We start from the raw sequence: 23,773 nt of genomic DNA, 5'->3' as shown, positions 1-23,773 counted from the left end.
ACATATCCACATGGAGGCAAATAGTTGTGTCCAAAAAATGTATAATGTCCGTAACGGCAAGCATTTTGTGCGATATCTTCCAAATGATTTATAGTAACTGATCAAAACTCGGACTGTTAACATTTCAGGATGACTGGGTTAGAATAAACCATGAATGGATTAAGAATGATTATGCTGAGTTGTTGAAATAAACCAACAAAGTCACAAAAAATTTTCTAAATGTGATAGCCCGTAACGCTGGAATTGCCCAAATTCGTCTTCACTGTGTTCCGAATAGGGGGGGGGGGGGTATATTATACGTGTATCCACCTCCAACGTTATCATACGAGGGAGCTTTTTTAGAACTGAAATGTACACTTTCGGGTTGACTTTTTAGACAATTTGAATCAAATGAGAAACATTGATATTCAGGACAAAGTAAACTGCTAGAACTATTATACGCAAATTATATGCACGATGGCACCTTTGGCTATTATACACAATTCCAGTAGGCCTAATATGAGCAAGAGGAGGGTGTGAGAGTGAGTTATTCTCCCTTTCTTACACGAGGGATCGAGCTTGTGCATATCTAATCACTGAAGTGAAATTTATCGATTTTAGCGGAATATTTGCAATTTTTCAATAAAAAAGTAACGGAAAAATGCATAGGCCTACTCATTTTATTGTTTTATATATTGTATCTTTGATTCTTTTTAGAACTTTTTTCCCATCATTTGGTATCACCCACTGTCTGGTCCGAGTTCGCGATCAACCCCTCAGCAAGCGGCATGGCCTCATCATAGGAAACTTTGTACGATGAATATACAGTGTCATGTTTTTCAATTACTTTATTCAGGTAGGTCTTATCCATGTATATAGCAGATAGGCCTATTTGATAGCTGTTCTCTATAAGCCTACTTTTTCTGTTGTTGAAATTTATTGACACAAAAATGACTTGATGTACTTTTTCTTTCCTTATGCCTTTCCAGATTTATCATCTAAGTAGTATGATGAGATTTCATTTTCAAAAATACTGAACAATGGTTTCTATGTATAGAGGCCTATCACCCTCAGTGTCAATATCTTTAAAATAAAATGGAAAAGTTTTTTTTTTTCACTTTGAATATTAATGTAAGGCGCATTGATCAGCTTACTGGAAATATCAAAAAAAGACCATTAGGCCTATAAAGGTATTTGATATTGTAATGCAATCTAAAAATTACGATTGATCCAGAAACAATCGCAACTGGATGACAGATTTGCAATCAATTCATTCCTGAAATCTGAGACAGGTATCAATCACAATAAGACGGCACAGATTGGGGCATGGCGCGTATTAAACCTATGGGAAAACGTTGGGTTAGGGTTTATGGTTATGGTAAGGGTTAGGGTTTGATGGTTAGGGTTAGGATTAGGATTAGGGTTAGGTTTAGGGATAGGGTCCCCAATAAATTTTTAGGGTCCCCAATCTGTGCCGTCTAAAAAAAAAAACACCCGCCCCGGAGACCCGCCGCTCTCGACGCAGGCTGCACGTTGGGGCTGGTCGCAGCATGCATGCATTACTCAGTGCATGCCTCTGTCTTGCGTATAGTGCATGTATGCAGCGCACAAGCTCTATGCATTAGCCCGAGGGCGGGCCATCCAATACACAGAACAACCATGGCTTCCTTTCAGTCTGTTCAGTGCATTCAGTTTTCCTCAACCAACACCTCATCTGATCCAGCAGATCGTGCTGTTTTAATCGTTGGTCAGCTACCAAATTTGATCAAAGCGAGCTACAATGTTGTTAAGACAAAGCTGCATCCTCGAGTTACCGAAGAAGTAAGTGCATTTAGTCCTTATTGGTGTTCCGCATTGGTAAGCCACGGGCGAGACTTTACTTTGCTGTGTGTGTCCCACTCGCTGCATTTGGTGTTGCAATCAGTGGGGATTAAACTATCGCACGTTGACTCCGTTGTTGTTGTTGTTGTTTTAGATTGTGGAGCTCTCTGCCGGGTGGGCAATTTGCTCCAAAAAATATAATTATTCAGATATGCCTGAAATTTAATTATAAAAATCTAAAATACTTTAAATTATTTACAAAAACCAAATTACATTTATTTTTATATTTACAATGATATATATACATCGGAAGGAAGGGGACAGGGTTCCGGAAATGATGTCATCTGCCTACTCCGTCAACACTGCCGCTATTTATGGCAAATCAGCGATAAGCCACAAGACAGTTGCGGTATTTTATTTGTATCGTAGTTGTGAGTGTAAAATTAGAGTAAAGCACCAATGATTTGTACAGTGCCATCATGATTGGTAATTGGTACACAGCCTGTATTCTTTGACACACTGAATGAAGCTAAATTGTGCCTTGAGCTCATTGTTGTGTTCTGTGTAAAATTAGGCTATGATATCATGTTTGAATGAAAGATGCAGCCTGTCACTTAGTGTCAGTGTTAGTGTTACCTCAGTCTTAAAGGGATCGTATAGTTTTGGTTGAGACGTAATTTCAGGTTTCTAAAATTTTTGGGTGAGATAATGAGAAACGAAACCTCTTCTGAAACAGGAAAGAGCATGTAATTCCATGAGGAATTCAACGTTTATTTGATGAAAATTGGTTTTGATATGGCTGAGATATCCAAAACAGAGCGATTCTAGAAAGTGTGGGACCCCCACTTTTTTACGATCGCTTTGGTTTTCTTTGTTTTTTCATGTTTCAGTCATTCGAAACCCGATTTTCATCAAATAAACTTTGAATTCTTCTTAGAATGGTCATAAGTGTTTTCTTGGCTTCTCGCAAAAAGTTGAAAGCCCAATCCTCATCTCCACCAATACTGTACCATCCCTTTAAAATTCACGGTAAACAGGGCAGCAAAGACCAGAAAGCTTCACAAAAAGTTTGTAATTTTCATGACCTCTTGCCAAACTAGATTTCAAGCTGGAAATTAGTTAATAGCAGGGGACTTAAGACGCAGTCTTCATTTTGGACTGCTATTTACCAGTTGTTGCACACTGGATTGTAAATATTATACATAGACTCTAACCTTGTTAGTCATCTTTTGTGCCAGTGAAGTGGGTCGTAATGTTCAGTCAACAGCAGCCAGCATGGGTGTATGCAAGGGGGGGTCGGGAGGGTCGTACGACCCCCCCAAATTTTCAAAAGGTCCACTTTTTGTGACGGACATTTATGTTTTTCGAGGGCTTTTTACCCTGTATACAACAGGGGAAAAAAGTGACCAGGTGGTGTTCTAGCAAATTGTCAAAAACGTCGTAAATTTCGTAACTTAGTTTTAATCTGCCATAACTTATTTCTTAGGCTTAAGCCGCGCTGCCATGTTTATTAATTTTCCTGTCTCCCATCAGCAACTCATCGAACTAGTTGCCTAGACTACACACTTACAGCCGGCCTTATTACTCGCGCCTTACCCTATGACAACCGCGGCCGTTTGAATTATGGCCTAACCTATATCGTCCTGTAAGGAGAATGTTATAATTCATACTCATGTTTTCAACTCCTGTCCTGTTTGATTGAGATTGAAGTGCATATTCTACTTTCTTACTACATTCGGAGGCAAAGTTAGGGAGGATTGACTAGCTCTGGGAGTATCGTCAACTCTGGAATACTTGTATTAAATGGTCCGCAAAACTTTTTACTATATACTCTAGGATTTAATAGGAAGGTGTAGCTAGTCAGCAACTTTTTTTAAATGCAGTTTTCAACTTACCGATTGACAAACTTGTAAGTGACCAACTCAGGTTTTATCACCAGTTTTAACATAAATGGGTTCTTTTCTAAGTATGCCGAAAAAGTCACTTTTGTATGCACCAAATGGCCCCATTTTAAGATATAAAATTCAAAAACTCCCTACCGTGGGAGGGGGGACACCCCCCTCGGTCGGTCCGCTCCCTCGCAAAAGGTCCAAAAATTGTGATTACGACCCCCCCAGAAAAAATCCTGGATACACCCCTGGCCAGATTACAAATGACTAGTGAGCTCACAGAGATACAGTATGTACATAATACTGTCAGCCTTGCCTCCAGACAGCGCTGGTTTGTGATTGGTACAGGTACATAGTGCATGATTCTAGTGGGTGAGAGGTTGATGGGTGCAAATGAATGAAGTTGTATTACAGCGCATACAAATCATGTGTATGTACCAATCAAGGATGCGCTGTACCAATCATGGCACCAAAGAAGGTAACATAAAAACCAACTTTTTCTGCTAAATTTCTTATATAATTTGTATATCTTAGATATGTGTTTAGAAAGTCATTATATTGACACAGAATGTTCCAAAAGATGAACTCAAAACTTCATCCATTTTGGAACTACAGCATGAAAAACCATTAAGTGTACCAAACCTGGGCACGTTACTCTAGGTATATATGCTAGATAGTGCCTATTGCCTATATGATATAATAGGCAAGGTTAGCTAAGCTACATGTAGACCCCTAGAAAGATCAAATGGACTGTAAATGAAATATTTTCATATTTGAGATATTAAATCGTTGGTGTGTTGTACATAGACGTGCATGCAGTGTACATAATTTCTCTCGTCACATCCATTTACTGCTCTACATTGTATACTGTTTTATGAATGATGTTTTATGAATAAAATCACACTGATGCTACACTGTATTTCTACTCTGGTTTTCAGTCTTACAAGATGGCAGTAGACTCGTTGCAGCCGTCCCCGACCGATACCATCCCATTGTGGTTCAACAATGCTTCCCTGGCTGCCCTTCCGGTGAAAGCAAGCCGTCACAATGCTCCGTCTCGCTGCCACGTACTGACCAAGCTGGTCCGCAGCTGCTTGACAGGAAGCGGCAATGAGTGCATAGTGGTAGGGAGTTTGTCTGTTTGTTTGTTTGTTGATTGGTTTGTTTATTTTCTTCCTTCTCTCTTTCTCTTTCAGACGAGGGAAGAATCTCTCTTTTAATTATCTCAATGAATCATGATTGTGATCTCAATTTAAGTTCCAGAACAATCAGATGCTCTGATGTATTTCTGTTTATGAACAATGCTTGTACTCTTGATTTGAGTGTTGGAGATACATGCTACAAGACTAGTCAATTAAACTTACATACAAGTTCAAAGCACATGCTAGCTAGTGGAGTACAGGCATATTGCATTATGTTTTGCACAGTTTGCTGTCAGAAGTGATCGTAGGGTCAAGCTATGCTCCACCTACTCAATAATGTTGACGCCTTTTAGACAGGCAGTGTGCTCCACGAATCAAGCAAATCCAGATCTGAAAACACCTCCAGACCTCGATTTACAAATTAAGATTCGTGAATCCTGATTTGTAAATCAAGGTCTGGAGGTGTTATCAAATTAGGATTTGTGAATACTGATTTACAAATCGGGATTTGTGAATCCTGATAACGATTATTTCCTTTCAGACACTAGAAAAACATCTTGATTACATTTATGATTCTTCTGTTAAATAGAGATTACAATCATGATTAAAAGAAAGACTTTTCTTCTGTCAAAGGGGGTCATTCTCTTTCGTGCTCTCTCTTTCTCTCTGTTCCTCTCTCCATCATACCTTCTGGTCTGTAGCTTCACATCTGTCAGCTCTTCAGACGGTTTCTTTCCAATCAAACCATCATCATATCATTAACATATCTTGCAGGATTGTTTGGACCATTGTCAAAATCAATTTTTTGAGAACTCCTGAGTATCAACGTTTTTTGAGAATTTGGATACTGTACACCTGTCATGAGATTGCTTCTTTGTTCTCATTGTCATCAGGTACTGGTTGTGCATTTCCCAGTGTTATGATGAAGAGAATGTAATTTATCAGTTTGATTTCTATGAGGCTTGTAGTTTATGTGAGGGCCCTGAAATATTTGCTTTGCATCCTTGGGGAGTGGCTAAAAGTATTATTCCTTGAAGTACCCATCTGTTTGCTGTGCAAGTTCATTGTGGGAATATCTGTTTTACAAACTTGAGTGATACATTAACCTGAAAAGGAATGAAATAATTGAATCCTATGAGTAAAGCCAAGCATGTGCTGAACCATCTTTAAAGCAATCAATGCACTGTGATCGTAATCCAAGGGCTACTCATCATTTGCTTCCTGCACAAGATTTACCAAAATTACGATTGAGAAGAGAATCTTCTTCTTCCACCACAAGAGAGACATGTGTGCAAATTGTGCTCAAGATACCTCAACTAAGCTTGTTCCTATTTCTCCCAAGAAATTCAGGCAAAAAGAAACATTTTCAAGAAAAAGGCAGAAAAATGGTGGTCATTTTAGTTGGTATGAAATTTCCACATCACAGAAAATTCCAAAGAGGTGTAGTGTGGCAAGTAGGAAGATATTAATACCATGTAGTGATGTTCTAGCATGCCTTCTAATTGTTCAGAGCTGAACTTTTGCCTTTGCAGGTTGTGTGTGAGGGGGCTCATGTCTTTCCTCTGGGCTGTGCCATCGCCAGAGCATTTCCCATGTACAGCCGCAAGGCGGGTTTCGGGAAGCACACACCGCGCATGATCACAGTCGAGTTTATTGTCACTGACGACAACAACCGCTCGCTCACGGGAGAGGAGGTGGACACGCTGGACTCCGCAGCCAAATCGGTGCGGCTCTCGGCCCGCATTGTGGACACTCCATGCAGCGAGATGAACACTTGCCATTTTGTTGAGGTGAGTAGGGACCACTTCACTTCAGTTATATGTCAGCTTTTGCAGAGTAGTAGATAGGAATCCTTTGCACCATTCATTTTCCATGTTATTTTCCACATATCAATTGTGAAAAATGCGTTTTCCAAGTGTATGTACATGTTTCTATTTGAGAAGTCATCAAGCAAAGATGCTTCCTCTCTTTTTTCGGTCTTGTGCTAGGAAGTCCAGCGGGTCGGAAAAGAGTTGAACATTGCGCCTGTCATCATTCGAGGAGAAGAGCTGAAACAGAGAGGATTTGGAGGTAAATAAATCAAGATGATGAGGTTAAGTAAGCATTACGTTGTCTTATTCAATTGTTAAAGTGAAATATGCAGTAGATATACTGCAGCCACCATCGCATCGAGATTTATTGTTTGAACACCTGTGAAGTCCACCATTTTTCTTTGGCGAGTGACAGCCTTGATGTGATGTATGGCTCAGAGGAAATATTTACCTCAAAGCCACTCAAAGTCCTTTCAGCATCACATCAGCTCGACAGGAAGAGCTTTCCAAGTGACAAGGGGGCCGTCGTTCATTCACATTCCGAGTAGATCCCCCATAAGGTTGCAATGTCAGAAATGTACAGGGCAGATTGATGGGTAAAAAAACATATACCCATGGTTTCAGTTACTGTAAAACGAGAAATGTTCGCGTGCATTTTAATTTCGCGAATTTCGCGAGCGCCAAGATTCGCGAAATTAAAATGCACGCAAAATTTCTTATCTACACTATATGTATTGAACGCAAGAGGCAATTCGCGAAAATTTCTTGCCACGAAAAAGGCCGTCGGCTCCAATTCGCGAAAATTTCGTGCCGCGAATATATCATGTTTTACAGTATGCATGTATACATGGGAGAACATTACCAAGAATGTTCGCCCATGGGCGAACATAACGAATGTATCTCCATCACGTGACTCTGTTTAGCCAATCACTAACCGGTATTTGACTAACCCATTTAATAAAACCCCATGGTTTCAGTTCTGCATGTATACATGTTTACCATGTGGAAGGAGGGCAAATGTCAAGCATATACGTAGGTCATTTTAATACTGTGGTGAAGCATTACGTGGCATGTCACTCGCCTAACAATACTGGGCGTCTTTTGTGGTCAGGTTATACAAAACCTGACTGTGTAAATATGCAGTAAATTTAGCAATGGCACAACTTCCTCCACAACTTCCTCCACACACTTTGTTCACTTCCCACGTGCAGGAATCTATGGTGTTGGTAAAGCAGCCGCAAACCCCCCAGCCCTAGCCATCCTGAGCCATCGTCCCGCCAATGCCTCGCAGACCATTGCCTGGGTTGGAAAGGGCATTGTGTATGACACTGGCGGACTCTGCATTAAGGGCAAGGTGAGAATTCCTTTGGTGGAAGTGTCAACAACAACACCAATTTTTATGTTCCGAACTATAGAAACATTATGTGAAGCAGATGCATTTGCCATTGAAACTCTGTTCTGCTATCATTGCTCTCACCTCTGAAATCTGCATTGACTGTTTTGTTTTGTTTTGTTTTGGGTTTTTTTTTAAACCTCTGCCACAAAGTGTAAGTGGAGATATTATGTTTTCGGTTGTCGGTCTATCCCTTCCTTTTGCCCATTTCTCTGCCTATCCTGCCGATTGCTGCTCCATCTTTGTTTTTATGCGTGCTGCACGTCAGTCTCTTTGAACTTGTGTAACTTGTTTGTTTGTTTGTTTGTTTGTTTGTTTGTTTGTTTGTTTGTTTGTTTGTTCATTTCTATCTGAGAAGATGGCTGGATAGCCCATATTCACCCACACTAAGCTGGTCTTCCATGGGGTCCAGTTGGATGTGAGGTGGGACCACTTCACCGGGTTAAACACCCTGCTCTTTGCGATGAAAGAATGAAGTGGGATCTTTTACATGCATGAATTGTTACTCTCTCATACACGGGACCACAATTTTATGTCCTATCTGAGGGACAGAGTGTTTTGCCTCTTGCTAGAGGGGACGGTATGCTTTACACACAACATTGCTCAGTCCAGACTCGGGTTCGAACTCAGGCTGTGTAATCGTGAGGCAGACGCGCTACCGACTCACCGCTCAACTTACACAGAGGGGAAAGAGTGATAGTCTGCTCCTTTGCTCCATAGCACGTCTCAGATTTTAAGCTGTTGCTCCACTCATTTGTCAAAGAGATGTCAACGGAACACACAGTTGCATTTTCCTGGTAGATTCTATTCTCTTTCACATGTTACTCTGAAAACAGGAGCATCAAAATGTAGGTTGTCCTCTTCAGTGCATTTGTGACTCTGCATCACAAAACCAACATAAAGTCACCAGACATGGATTTCTAGTTAAGGGCAGATTCTTACAGAGCAGACTTAAATGGTTTTAAAAATGACATGTAACTCCATTCAAAATGGGCTCTCCTAAACCTACTGTGTATGTAAAATTCTGGAGAGAAAGCACACACTCTGGAAAAGAGGCTCTTGAAGTCTATGGTCTATTCAAGTGCTTAATCTTACCAAGCTGTGCTAGCTGTGTAATGAATGTGATAGAAAGCAGGATTTAACACACCATAGCAACAACAATGAAGTAATTATCAGATTAAGCTGAAATTAAGCTTGCTCTATTAACACATTCTATCCTTGACTAATACCAACTTTCAAAGCAGTTACTGCATCCTTTCAAAAGTTATTGAAGTTGAAAGTGAAGTGTATATATTAAAAGATTTATCATTTTTTATGTGAAAAGGCCTTTAATGCCCCAGTCACATATAAACACGGATCCGGGATGCTCAAGGATCTACACGGTGATCCGGGGAAGTCCGGGGACGTCCAGGGAGATCCGGGATTCTGGTATGACTGTACACACGGTATCAACACGGCAGCTACACGGATAAGGCCGGAAGAGCGCGGCGTCTACACGGACAAACACGGCATCTACACGGATCAACACAGCAGCTACACAGATCAACACGGCATCTACACAGCAGCCACACGGACCACCCCGGATTGCACTGCTAACACGGCAATCCCCGGATGACGCCGGATGTTTTTGACCTCCAAAAGTTGCCGTGTTGGCCTCCCGGCGTCAACACGGATCTCTCCCCGCATCAGATTCGGGGTGGTCCGGGGTGATCCGGGATGTCTATGTGACTGGGGCATTGGATCCTCTTCATAAAAAGTGCTCTAGAAAAAAAAAAATGCTGAAAACATGATTTCCTGGTTGTTTTATGATCCCAAACTGTAGAATTATGTAGAGGAAGTATTGCTCTTTCAGGAGTGACCCATTTTTACCGATTTTGAGTCCTCATGCATAATCAGGGTGTGCCACTTTTTGTTGATTTTGTGATGCACAGTCACATTTCATATATTCTGTGGATTTTTCTCTCATTTTCTCCTGTTCAGACTGCCATGCCTGGGATGAAGAGAGATTGTGGAGGAGCAGCGGCAATTCTTGGTGCTTTCTACGCTGCTGTCAAAACAGTATGTAAACCATTCCTTCACCGTTATTACCATTACTGTAATGGAGTGCTTCCTGTATAACCAGATACTGCTCATATACGTGTAGATAACTGATTAATTTCATATAGGGGCCAATCAAATGACTCCCATGCAAGACCACTCTCAACTGGTTGTGTGGTTTCTCCATCAAACTATGGAATTATGCCAGAAAAGTCTATGCATTTTGTAATACTTTTGTCACAAGATGTCAAGCACTCTGAAGTTTCCAGTGAAAGACGAATTATGTGTTCATTAATTAACAACATGCAGTCACATACTCATGGTCTCCAGCAGTGTCTATGTCATCCATGCAGCAGATAGCTGTCGCCACACTACATCCTGCTGTATGTACTTGTGCCATATGTTTAGGTGATGACGTAAAATATTGTTGCTTGAGGATTTTAGATAATACTGGACCAAGTAATATGCATTATTTGTTTAGAAGAATAATGACATACATTTCATTACAGCCATTTTTGCAATACGCCCAGGGTCGGCACCAGGGTCAGCACCAGCTCAAAGCTAACTAAAAAGAAAAAAACACCACATACTAATCATTTCATTGCATTTATAATACACAGGCAATTGAGCTGGATGCAGACAAGCTGTTTTTAGTATGAGTCATTACCATATGTTACTATCACCAAGTGGTAAGATAATGCTGAGCCTTGAGACAATTCAAAGACTGGTCATGTGATAGCTCTCAGCCAATCATTTGATTAGCATCCATATCAAAATTTATACTGTGCAATGTTCCATACAAAGAAGTCAAGATTCAGATCACAAAAATTATCATCTATATATCTTTATACACTTTACTGTTCACTAGTAACAAAATTTTGATATAACGAAAGAAAGCTGTTGGTCCTGACCGGACTTCGCTACAATGGGAGTTGACTGTACTATAACACTATGGACTGGTGGTCAGATCACTCTTGCCTTCATAGAAAAAACTCCCCCCTCCCCCCTACTGTTTTTGCTTTTATTTTTTCTCCAGGGTTTCCAGGAAAACCTCCATGCCTTATTCTGCCTGGCTGAAAATGCTGTTGGTCCTGACGCCACCAGGCCGGACGATGTCCACATCATGTACTCTGGCAGGTGAGAAAAACAAGTGCATTGGGGTAAACTTTGATATATGTGTGCCTGAGAGATGAAAGTTTGATTTTGTCATACATGTACAAATGATGATTTTCCCATGGGGTAAATTAATCCATCTGGCTGAATCAACCAGATCTCAATTTTGATTTCTTCATTCTTAAATTGCTCATAGAACATAGCCAATTGATTGATTTAGCATATCACACTGTTTGCAAAAAATGATATTCAATTGATTTCCTGAGCTAAAAATGAATGTGGTAATCCGTGTGCATCGTCATCAATGGGAGTGAATGAAGGAAATCAGAAGGCTCTTCATCTCTTTGAGAAACCAGAATTTTCATTTCAGATACCAAATCAGAAATGCTATTTCTTTTAATCAATGGAGTGTACTGATGAATACATTGCTGCCATCAGAATTTATAACTCATGTCTTGTATTGAATAGTACTTATGGAGGGTAGCCTCTTGTAACCATATTCACTGAGACTCTAGTATTGATGTGTTAAAGCCCAAGTAGCATTGGGAAACATTGGTGATCTGATTGAATTTGCTGCCCACCAGATGCATTTGAAAACCACAATTGAATAGCACCAGTCAGCCACTTGTCAGTGAACATGTGCGTCAATGCGCACGCTCATATGTAAAAGTTGACTCCGGTCAAGAGTCTTCGGCTACGTATGTACTAACATAGAGGTCAATAATAAAATTTGGTACGCGGATTCTCAAATGTATCCAAATCAGGCCAGCCTTCCCACTCCATGATATCCCCACACACCGGGTCTCTAAAGGGGATGGCTAGTAACTGCTCAGTGGGAATCAGTGGAAATGCAGGGAGATGATTGTTCCAATCCTTATGGGATTCATTCAAAAGAGTACAGTATATATGTAATGGTCTCATATTCAAGTAATGTGCAGTTTAATGTTTCCAGGTTAGCGTGCCTGGTCAGTGACGGGGCATTAAGCTGCACATTACGTGAATATGAGACCCTTCTGAAGCAAATAATTTTCACACAACGATAGATATATAATGTACTCTCAAATGAATCCCACAAGGATTGGAACAATCATCCCCCAGCATTCGCATTGATTCCCACTGATCAGTTACTAGCTATCCCCTTTAAGTACCACTGTTCCCACACACCATGACTACACCATACCTGTTGGTATTGCAGCTTTATTTCTGTGTATCTTCTTGCCATGAGATCTGGTGTATACTTTATTACATGAAAATGTACAATATGGAACTTTCTGACTGCTAGGAAGCAGACCCAACTGAGCAGTTTGCCTGACCAAACTTGGGCGGTTATCCGAGAGTCTAGTTTGAATGTGTACACAATTCACCAAATTTTCATGTGATGTGTTGATACAGAGGAAAAAGCAGTTGTTGGTTTTTTTTTTTTTATTTGTGTCAATCATAGTTCTTTTAAAACATCTCTGTGTAACTGATTAGATGGGTTTGTAGTGTGCAATGGGGTTATTTAAAACACATTTTATGATGATCTGAGCTAAAACCAACATTTCGTGTCATTTTCTTTTTCTTTTATAATCACAGATCAGTGGAAATCAACAATACAGATGCAGAAGGACGCTTAGTACTAGCCGATGGTGTAAGTATGACCTCTGGCAGCTAAAGCTGTGTAAACATTAGAATTTTATACCAATGATCCCTTTTAAAGTCATCAGTGTGAGAGGGGAATGAAATGAAAATGATTTTATCACAGCGGAAATCACCATCGTAAAAGATTTTGATAGAAGCTGATTATGCAATAGCTAACAGCGCATTGAATTCACCCGCAAATTTTCCATTCGACAATTTCAACACATTTTGCTAGTAAGCTGTCAAAAAGAAAAGATAATGTTTAGTTTGGATGTATTGCTCACTATTTTATAGCCCATACATAGTTGAACTTTATTTGGCAAATTTTGATATGACATGAAATCTGTGGTAATTGGGATAATTAATGTCAATTAAAGTAGCATGTAATCAGAGAGAGAGAAAAAAAAGAAACATGAAGCATGCTTGTATTGGTTATGAAAGGTGCAGAAAGCTTGAGCTATAAAGCTAAGGCAGATTTCGTTTTGGGATTAAATTTTGTATAAATGAGACCCTCTGTTGGAAGCTAAAAAGAGACAAAGACATTCAAGGCATACATATAATTCTCACTGCTAAAGCCAGAGATACCTTGACGGATCTTTAGACTGATATAAGTATGATGTTGAATGTTGTTGAACTTGGAACTTTTCATTGTAAGAGATCTCTGTTGCTTTGGGTTTTTATAAAGACTTACACATCATCTATTGCATGTCATCACATGATCTTTTATCTACGGTCCAAGTTATCCGACGAATTGAAATGTGAATGTCTTTTCCCAGCACACATCTAATGTATGGAGTCGCGAAATGAGTTGTTAAAATTTATCCTGAACTAAATTTAAAATTCTCATTGAGCTTCTTCTCTTTTGACTAGAATTACTCAATATTTGCAATTGTTTCTTTTATTTGATTGTTTGTGTATTTATTCTCTATTTTCACATTAAAACAGTACCCAGAACAGTACATAGATCATACATAAATCAAAGAATGATTACAATATGGATGAATTGCCAATTTTAGATTCATTATTACAGTGATTATGTTCTTCCATTGGGTCCAAATTGATGTGTGGTGCATGATCAGGGCTCAAGTGTGCATTGTAACCCACAACAGTGTACCAATTTTAAATGGCAATGACCCATCTACTTTCCAAGATGTGCATACTGGTGAGATTACTCTATCCTCAATAATTTTTTATTGAGATTGCTCCTTCCTGATGACATTCTCATCCAGGTCTCCTACGCCGCCCGCGACTTGAAGGCAGACATCATCGTTGACATGGCAACGCTGACAGGCGCCCAGGGCATCTCCACGGGGAAGTACCATGCTGGCCTCCTGTCCAATAGGGAGGAATGGGAGACAGCTTCCGTCAAAGCAGGTTTGAATAGTAGTTTTATGTTAGCCCTTTCCAAGCATTTAAAAAGGGGGGGGGGGGGGATCCCTCAAGGTCAAAGGTCAAAGGTAACAAAAATCGGGCCTCAAAATGTAATGTCTATAATTTTAGCCAAGAATTTCCAGTGATGATATAATTTGGTAGATCCCTTTAGATGTGTTATCGATAAAAAGACAGATTTAATCTTTTTGGATCAAGTCAAGAAAAGTCAAGAATTTACAAAGTGTAAAGATCACGGACAAAGATAACTGTAGCTTGATATTTCACTACATTCCAGTCATGTCTTCAGGTTCGTATGTCATGTGGAAGCAAGTCGATTGATTTCACTAATATTGTAATGAACAGATAGAGGTTAACCCGTTCCTTCCGCAATTCTCTGAGTGCCTTTAATGCCCCCAAATGAGATTCTTTTTGCCCGTCAACAGAGAGGCAGACAGGTTAGTAATCCACCTGTGTGAAGGCAGTCAAATGGTACATTGTATCCCCCTTTCCAAGGTCAACTACATGTGCCATTGAACAATGGAAATAGCGATCGGTTGCGAGGTATAAATAGAGCGTGCGCTGATGAGCTCACAGAATCTTTTGTTCTACACAAAACCAGGTACGTGAATGAGGTGACTGTGGTCAGCTAACCCAGATATCTAACTGATCTCAGCCTTGATCGCTGTGTACATGTTCGTTCGAGTTTACAGCAGAACAACCAAAACAAATGCTGATAGAATAAACTCTGATCTTTTTATCAAACCCCCTTTTCTGGGCATTTTAACACAAAGAAACATGAATTTAGGCCACTAAAGCAGGCACTCTTGTCTTCATTTTGGGAACCTGGTATACCAGGTTCCCGTATATCAGTTGCCCCCACGGGAACCTGATATACCAGGTTCCCATAAGGAACGGGTTAAAAGGTTGAATTACAGGGTCAAAGGTCATTTGACTATGATTGAGATGTTGCTTTTTGGCTGTACCCTTAGCTTGCATTGTTCCTTAGGACTGTCTTGTAAGAAGGATTCAGGTCAATCTGTCTGTGTGTGCACCCAAGATCTCCCTGATATGTTTTCATCATCGACTTTGACATACAGGTTAAAAGTCACCTACAATGTGTGTTGAGTCGTATGGGTCATTACCAGCCATAACTCGATTTTTGGCCCTGTATTTGGACGACATTAGATATCCTACTAGACTGCTGTAGAAATGCTGTAATTATCTTTTTTTTCTAAATTCATGCAGCAGTTTTTGTTTAGATTTTTGTTGTTGTAACTTTTTTGATTTCATTATTTCAGATATCTATGTCTAATATTTATACCATCTTTATTTTGTTCTCATATCTATCTTTATTTGGTTGTCATTATCTCATATCTACAGTGTATATTTGTGACCCTGCGTCACAAAACCAACAAAAAGTCGCCAAACATGGATTTTTAGATAAGAGTAGATTCTAAAAGAGCAGATTTTAAGCTTTCAAATGATGTATAACTCGGTTCTAATGGAGTCTCCTAACCTATCTAAAAACTGGAAAGAAAGCACACACTCTGGGAAAATCTGAACTGAGAAAAGAGGCTCTGAAGTACAGGGTCTATTCAAGCGCTTAATCTTTACCAAGCTGTGCTAGCTGTGCGATGAATGGGACAAAAAACAGGATGTTAACCACTGGAGCAACAACAATGAAGAGATTATCAGATTGAGCTGAAATTAAGCACGCTTTCACATTCTGTCCATGATTAATGCCAACTACTTTCAATGCAGTAGCATCATCTGTTGTAAAGTTTTTAGAGTTGAAAGTGAAGAAAGTGTACAGGGTTTTTAAGAAATGAAAAGGGGACTCTACAAGACACATCAAATCACACTATTCTACAAAAAAATTTTCGAGAAAAACTGCTGAAAACACAATTTCCTTTCTGTTTTGTGATCTCGAACTTTAACATAACGTAGAAGAAGACTTGCTCTTTCAGAAAATATGAAAAACTCAAGATTGGCTAGGTTGACCCATTACACCTATTTTCAGTCCTCACACGAAATAAGTGCGTGCGACTTTTTGTTAGTTTTGTGATGCACGGTCACATTTACTCTTTATATACTCATTTGTTTTTCACACTATTTCTTCTGTGTTTTGTCTTTTTTAGGACGGAGCAGCGGAGACCTAGTCTTCCCTATGGTGTACTGCCCAGAGCTGCACTTCAGTGAATTTGGCAGTGCTGTTGCTGATATGAAGAACTCTGTGGCAGTAAGTCATCTCTTACCCCTTCTGTTTCTGTCTTACTATCACTCTTGTTTCATTATTTTTATTCTCTGCGTGTTTCTCTCCCTTTCTTAGTTTTGATGAATGTTTAAGGTTACAATTGGTAAGTTATTGTCTACTCTTGTTGTCGAGCCCACCAGAGGTGAGAGGAGACTAAGGGATGGCCTGCGGCGTCTGTCTGTCCGTCCCTCGTCCGTCCGTCGTCCATCCCTAACGCTACAAAAACTTGAATAACTCTCTACTGAGGACTTCAATTTCAATCAAACTTGGAGGGAAGAGTGGTTATACAAAGTTACACATTTTACCAGACATGAAGGTCACAGGCAGGGGTCAATGAACTGTAGGGCCCAATGTTAAGTGGCGTTTCGATTTTTGCCCATAACTTTTGATGTATATGTCTGTCTGCGACCAAACTTGGATGGTAGATGTCCCTTGGGGAGTTCAAGGTCACCACAAGGTCAAAGCTCTCAGACAGGGGTCAACGAACTTTTAGGGCCCAATGTTGAGTTTTTATGGCATGTTTCGATTATGGATCATAACTTTTGATCCATATGTCCGTTTGTGATAAAACTTGGCTGGTAAATGTCCCTTGGGAAGTTGAAGTTCATCACAAGGTCAAAGGTCATAGGTGGGATCAATGAACTTCCAGGAGTTAGAAAAACTTAAATTTGTTCTACGCAAATGGGCAAGACACATTTTGGCACTTGCCTTGATTTTAAGTGTTAAATGTTACGGAAAGAAAAAAAAAAGAAAAAACATAGAATAGTGAGCTTGATCACACCACAAAATTAGAGCTTTAACAGATTTTATATGAAAAACAGAGAGAATGATACAATGTAGTCATCGATACCTGACTTATCATACTTTGAGAATTCAAAATATTGGTACAAATGTGGTATAATTTCTTATATATCTGAAATACATTATGTCCCGAGAGTGCAGTATGTAAGGTGCTCCCATCTAAAGATGTGCATGTGTAAAAAATAATTACTACTCTACAAGATAGACTGTATGGCCCGAATTCACGAAGGTGGTACAAATGAAACCATTGTTTAAACCATGAACAAAAAGCATGGAGGGCCAAGTGTCGCATGGAATATTTCGTTACAAAATCAGTCATTTTGTCGATGAAATGATTATTTTGTAACAAAATGACAACATTTTGTAACTAAATGAATATTTCGTTAACAAAACGGTCATTTTGTCGACGAAATGACCAATTTCATAACGAAATATTCCGTGCCACACTTGGCGCTCCATGGTTTTTGTCCATGGTTTAAACCATAGTTTCATTTGTACCACCTTCGTGAATTCGGGCCTATGGGGGTGAATACCACTTTAGCAATGGGCAGACATGGATCATGATGTGATGATATTGCTGTTGTCCCAGCATGAGCCATGTATTCAGCTAATGTCAGTTTTGGTGGTAGTTGTGAATAGTTACTGCATAGCATGGGGAAGGGGGGGGGGGGCATGACAAGTGAATCTGTTATTATGTAAAGGGCATGAAATATTAAACCCTGGCAAATTTCTAATGGCTTTAATCTGGGAAAAATTACTTTTATTATTACACATTTCACGTATACAGCACAGTGCTGTCATTCTGTATTTATGTACACTCAGCAGGAAAAAAAAAATCTCATACCTTTGTCTTGAAGCAGTTTGTGGCTTAGATAAGGAAGACCAATTTGGGGGAGTTTAACAAGTTGAGGATGGTTTGGTTTTGCTACAACATGCATTTCCAATACCCAGGTATACTCGGGACTCGTCCTCAACAGGATAAATGACATTGTGGATTTCCTGAGATGAACATTTGTGGATAGTAGACACAATAACCAAGATTTTAACCAGTTACATTTCACCTATATGTCATGCATGGTCATCCTTAACATTTTCTAAACATGTATGAATACCCTCTTTTGGCTCATCCTTTTAAAAAAAAATAAAAATAAAAATTGTTCGATTCTTTTACATCTCTCACAGGATCGTGGCAATGCGCAGAGTTCTTGTGCCGGGCTCTTCATTGGTGCGCACATCGGGTTCGACTTTGGAGGGACATGGGTTCACTTTGACATTGCCGCACCCAGCTATTCGGTGAGTGACTGCCATAGAGTGAAGTCCTTCTTACACCGCATTTCCTGTCATCTACTTTCAGAGCAAGATTTCTTTTGTACAATCACAGAGCTCAAATATGACTGTATCTGTGAGATTATCAATTAAATGATTACAGATTGTAGGTTAATCAATGATTTTCATTGGTGTTGTGTAAAGCCATCCTGCAGTCCATTTTAATCACAAGCTATAGACCTTGACTTTTGTATTTGAAGAAGCCATACACAACTTGCATAACACGTGCCTTTTGAATGATGTTGCCAGTTTGATGATCTCCAGTAGAAAAGTTCCAATATTGTATCATGAGACTTTGTTTGTTGGTTGTTGTTTTTTTTTCATCTTCTACTGTTGTGCAAGGATAACATGAAAGAAGGAGGATAGTCAGACTGATTACATAGAGCATGATGGCATAGCTTCCACTTGTAATGTCACTGCTTGAGTAGCTGCAAAAGTTGCCACAATTAACAAGCACATCTGAAAAAGTAATCAAGCACATCTTTCCAGTGCTTTTTGCAACAATTTGAAAATTTTGTATCTATCTGTGCTACAGCTATCCCACACATAGGATTCCTCTCCAATTTCTAAGCCAAAATGAGGGATAGTGTGTGTGACTCATAGTAGAGCAGTGGAGTATACTTTCTGTTCCCCATACCGGTACTTTACAGTATGAGGGACAGCACTCTTTGATACTTAGTGGGGGGATTGTGAGCTTGTCCATGACATCTGGGATAAATGCATCTCGCTTTGAAATGTGATGCATGGGCTTTCCAATGTCTGAACCCAATACGCTTAACCACTTGACTGAGTCAACCTCTTGTTCTGACACAAGAGCCGGAATTCACAAATGAGGTTTGAACTTATACCATCGTTTAAATTTAGACCATGGTCTGAAATAAGCATGAAATAGGCATGCCTTTGACATGGTGCCTGTCAACGCGCGTTTGTTACTGGATGTCTGTCGGCATACACATTCCGACAGTCGTATTTCCGCAGAAGAAATTTGCAAAAACCATGGTCTAGATTTAGACCACCTTTGTAAATTTAGGCCATAGATTTCTCACTCATTTCCTGAGGTTGTACAAAATGTGTCACAAGTAAAACCAGAAACATTTACGGCATGAAACTTCGCTGAATTGGAGCCAACTGCCTTTTTCGCAGCGTGAAACTTTCACTGATTGCCAACCACGAAAAAAAAAAAAATACCAATTTACTATATAAACTGGATTGTATAGACAAAACATTTTGCAAGTAGTGGCTTCCCGTGAAATTCGTGAAAGTTCATGCAAGTGAAAATTTCTGGTTTTACTGTACGTATTTACCACAATCTAATCGATCTTCTCCCTCCTTCACTGATTGGCTCTGGTCAGGGTGAGAGGGCAACAGGCTTTGGCGTTGCACTCCTGCTGACCCTCTTCGGCCGCGCCTCCACCTCTGCCCTCCTCCAAGCCGCCTCGCCTCTTGGCAATGATGCCATGGACGACATGGCAGTGGAGAGCGCCACCAAGAAGATCCGCCTCATATGACCGACAGGGCGCCCTCGCTTGTCAAGCGTCAAGGCAGCATAGACATCCCTAAAACTGGCAGGAGGCGTATGCTGTGATTACGGATGGAAGAGTTTTGTCGCTCTTTGTTCCCTTCTTACTCTAAGCACCACTAGTTTCAGCATTTTGTTGGTGGAATATGTATCACTGTGTTATCTTTATACTCTGAAACAAAATCGCTTTGTTTCAGCATAATCGCTTTGTTTCAACGGTCAGCCCTGACCAGTAATATACATTACATGTATTTTGGAATAGAAGGAATAGGTGGAGTGAGAATTCACTTTTAGAAATGAAACATACTTGTTGGGTTTACAACTCAGCGCAACAATACAAATAAGCTGAACCAGGTAACCTTACCCTTTAGGCTGTATTAATAAAATCATTCAAACCAAAGCTGTCTGTGTGATCAACACTTTTGCAAAGTGTTTGTCTGACACAAGTTTTGATCACAAAGAAATATAGCGTGCCAATGAGAGCTGAAGGGATGAACACTGGAAGTTTGTTCGCCTGATGACATATCAGAGAAGCAAACAGTAACAGGGATAGAACTGATTATTTGCAGGGACATGCTCAAAAAATTGCACTAATTTCAGAGCTAGGTAAGAAATCTCAGAAAGTGATATTGTTCTGTAGTGGTAGGACCATGTCACCACAACCAACAATGGCTTGAGGTGATTGAGAGTTTATTTGTGTGTTTTGTGCAGTTTATTTGCAACCAGATTTGCCTCATGTGTGTCTAAAACTATTTTCTTTTTGGTACTCTTGATAAAGAGTTGATTCTCTTCAGTCACTGCAACAAAGTTCTGTGTGTGTGTATTGGACTTACTGGATTAATTTTGTGCATTTGTATACACCTCTGTAACACAGCAAGATGTAAATGTTGTAATTTTAGCAAGGAAAAAATACAAAATGGGATGAAAAATTACATATCTGAATCATACTGCCCCACCATAGATTTCCTCAGAGAGGATTCATAATCTTATTCTACTCTTTATGATATAATTCATATATGCCTGATGTAGCTCAAATGGTGCAGTTCTACATAATATGTTTTCTGATGTTAGGATGCTGAACAGTTGATGTATACTAAAGAATGATTATATTACTTGAGGGGTTTTTTCTCCCCATACTGAACCTCGGATAACTATTGTAGAATGCCTTCACCTTTTCCACCATCCAACAGGACATTTCCCATAGTTAACTGTGTACTAATTGTAATAAAAGTATGGACATACAATTGTATTATGGCAGAATATGCAGATTGTACCTAGTAGTGTTTATGTTATGTAATATGAAGTTGTATGTATTGTTTTGGATGATGGTAAAAGGCTGCGGGAGGCTATTGCAAATGATTAATTGAAATCCAGGGGATATGTATATATATATATATATATTTTTTTTTTTTTTTTCATTCAGCAAGCAGATCCTCAAATTGATTCCAAAGTTACCAGAGAATTGGAACCAACTTCTTCAGCTTTAGTGAATAATTGGTGTTTCATACCCTGTTGGTGTGTGGCAACTGCATATTAAATGTATTTCCCATCCAGCATCCTGTGGACATGTAGTCAGCAAACGGTAGCAATGCGGGAAATCAAAATCACAGCCAGATGGTGAACAAACAACAAATTTCACCACAAATTTCACCATCTACCTAAGGAAGCTGTGGCTTGAAATTTGGGGACATTTAAAAGTGCCTGTGCTACTGTTGTATGTGTTTGTGTGCTTGTTTATGTGCATTTGATTTGCACGTCTTGTAAACATTTGGTTTTGTCAAAATGTATAGAGCCTTTGCCATATGGTTTCAAACCAAGTCTTCAGTGTGAAAATGAAGTGCTGGTACTGTATGAATGGTTTTGGAGGGTTTTGATCAGTTGGGTGCAGGATGGGGCTCATCCCAATCTGCTTTCAATCCTACTAAAATTTGTCCTGGGCCCCATTACATAAAAAGTTGATATGATAGCAACTCTTTGCTGGAATGGCAATTGTCATGATAATGTTTGACAAGAATCCAGCTTCCTGATTGGCTGTTGCTATGGGAAGTTGTCATTCCAGCAAGAGTTGCTGTCCTAACATCTTTTATGAAATGGGTCCCTGACTAAAGCTTGTCCTGGGCCCCATTTCAGAGAAAGTTGATATGATAGCAACTCTTTGCTGGAATGGCAATTGTCATGGTAATGACAAGAATCCGGCTTCCTGATTGGCTGTTATGTATACAAGTATAATGAAGTGATGACCCTAATATATAATATATAATCACACCCTTTTCTCAGTCTCATCCTATACAATATAATATGATGGCTGGATTAGAACATAAAAGTGCACTAACAAATGTTTTAGAAAAGGTTTCCTCGTATGATGTATATGCTGAGCGAAATGTTCATACCACCATGATATAATGGTATACATGTATACAGTCATTGCCTTTCGTAACATCAAATAATGTTGGATTCGATTGTCTAGTGTCATTCCAAGGGGAAGAAAATGCATTTATTTCAAGTTACCCAAAGTTTTTGTACAAGTAGGAGCCTATGGCAGCCTTCAAATATTGTAAAATTTGTAGTTTTTCCATAATGCTGTGCATTGTTGTTTTTTTTTCTCTCTTGAGAAAATGGACAAAGTTATCTAAAGATATGTACATCCTACAAGTTGTATTATTCTGCAAGCTATTGTAGATTTAACTGGGTAAAAACATGATATTGATACTAGATAGTAAATGCATATTATGTCTACTCTGCTTCCAACTTTGGAGATGGAAACCTGTTTTGTTTTTGTTTTAGTTTTTTTTTTTAAGCTTGAGAAGCAATGCATACTGTCTATCTATGGGTTGAATGATTTGCATACACCAGTTATACCCTTCTAAGAGGGAATGGTCCAAGGCCATTAAAGATATGCTGTATATATATGTTGAAATTAGCATCGTGTTTAGTAGACTGATAGTCCAAAAATCCTAAAGCTATGTGTAGTTTAAATCTAGTTCATGAATTATGCAAAGATCTATAGTGTAATTAAGAAATACACTCTGTGTATACAAACAGAGGTCCTATAAAGAAAGCGTAAAGATGCACATGAATAGGATTTACCTTTTGTGTGTGTTTGCTGGTTTTTAGTCTTGACTGTGTAGTTAAACCCTGGATTTGATTATAGCTTCCTTTGTGAATGTGGACCGCAGGGTTTTGCTGGGATGTAACCAGTTTACATCCAGTAATCTATGGCAGAAGAGATATCGCTGACATCTCCTCTTTTCATACCTTAAAATGTTGTTTATGGAATTGACGAGTGAAAATGTCATTTATTATATAAATTTAAGCATTGAAAACACGTCTTAGTTCTTGGAAAAGTAAGCCAGCAGACTGAGATCATTTTGTTTGCAATGGCGTTAAGATTTAAGAGTGCTCAGAGAAATGTACAACTTGAGATCTGTATATAATGGTGAATTAAATACCATTCAGATGAGCCTGTGTCTGTCTTTTCATCATGTTGTGTGGTATCCTTTGCTTTCACATTAAAGGGATGGTACAGTATTGATGGAGATGAGAATTGGGCTTTTAACTTTTTGCGAGATATCAAGAAACCACTTATGAAATAGTACAGACCATATCATTCTAGAAGGAATTCAAAGTTTATTTGATGAAAATCAGTTTTGGAATGGCTGAGACATCCTAAAACAAAGTAAAACAAAGTGATTGTAAT

The 23,773-nt window shown here is 39.3% G+C and overlaps 1 protein-coding gene across 1 annotated transcript; it reads left to right on the top strand.

The window, feature by feature from the left end:
- Positions 1-1,636: 1,636 nt before the first annotated feature.
- On the top strand, positions 1,637-22,292 carry LOC139738466 (probable aminopeptidase NPEPL1). The gene is made up of 12 exons (XM_071649092.1): positions 1,637-1,800; positions 4,628-4,813; positions 6,364-6,621; positions 6,820-6,901; positions 7,854-7,996; positions 10,016-10,093; positions 11,109-11,209; positions 12,761-12,815; positions 14,035-14,179; positions 16,315-16,415; positions 18,414-18,524; positions 19,910-22,292. Exons 1-12 carry the CDS (start codon positions 1,639-1,641, stop codon positions 20,063-20,065), a joined length of 1,578 nt encoding a protein of 525 aa, XP_071505193.1. The 5' UTR covers positions 1,637-1,638; the 3' UTR covers positions 20,066-22,292.
- Positions 22,293-23,773: the final 1,481 nt, after the last annotated feature.

This window comes from Diadema antillarum, unplaced genomic scaffold (assembly GCF_040938485.1).
Source record: "Diadema antillarum isolate AM-2024a unplaced genomic scaffold, OU_Dant_1.0 seq00000744_RagTag, whole genome shotgun sequence".
NCBI lineage: Eukaryota > Metazoa > Echinodermata > Echinoidea > Diadematoida > Diadematidae > Diadema > Diadema antillarum.
Note: the sequence above shows the minus strand (reverse complement) of the source record. Positions and strands in the feature narration are given on the sequence as shown.

What these genes read in the sequence shown, in the direction of transcription:
- LOC139738466 (XM_071649092.1), top strand. Translation starts at nt 1,639, where the DNA reads ATGGCTTCCTTTCAGTCTGTTCAGTGCATTCAGTTTTCCTCAACCAAC. An exon ending in GAAACAGAGAGGATTTGGAG is followed by an intron (nt 6,902 to 7,853) that starts GTAAATAAATCA and finishes TCCCACGTGCAG; the next exon opens with GAATCTATGGTGTTGGTAAA. An exon ending in TCTACGCTGCTGTCAAAACA is followed by an intron (nt 10,094 to 11,108) that starts GTATGTAAACCA and finishes TTTTTTCTCCAG; the next exon opens with GGTTTCCAGGAAAACCTCCA.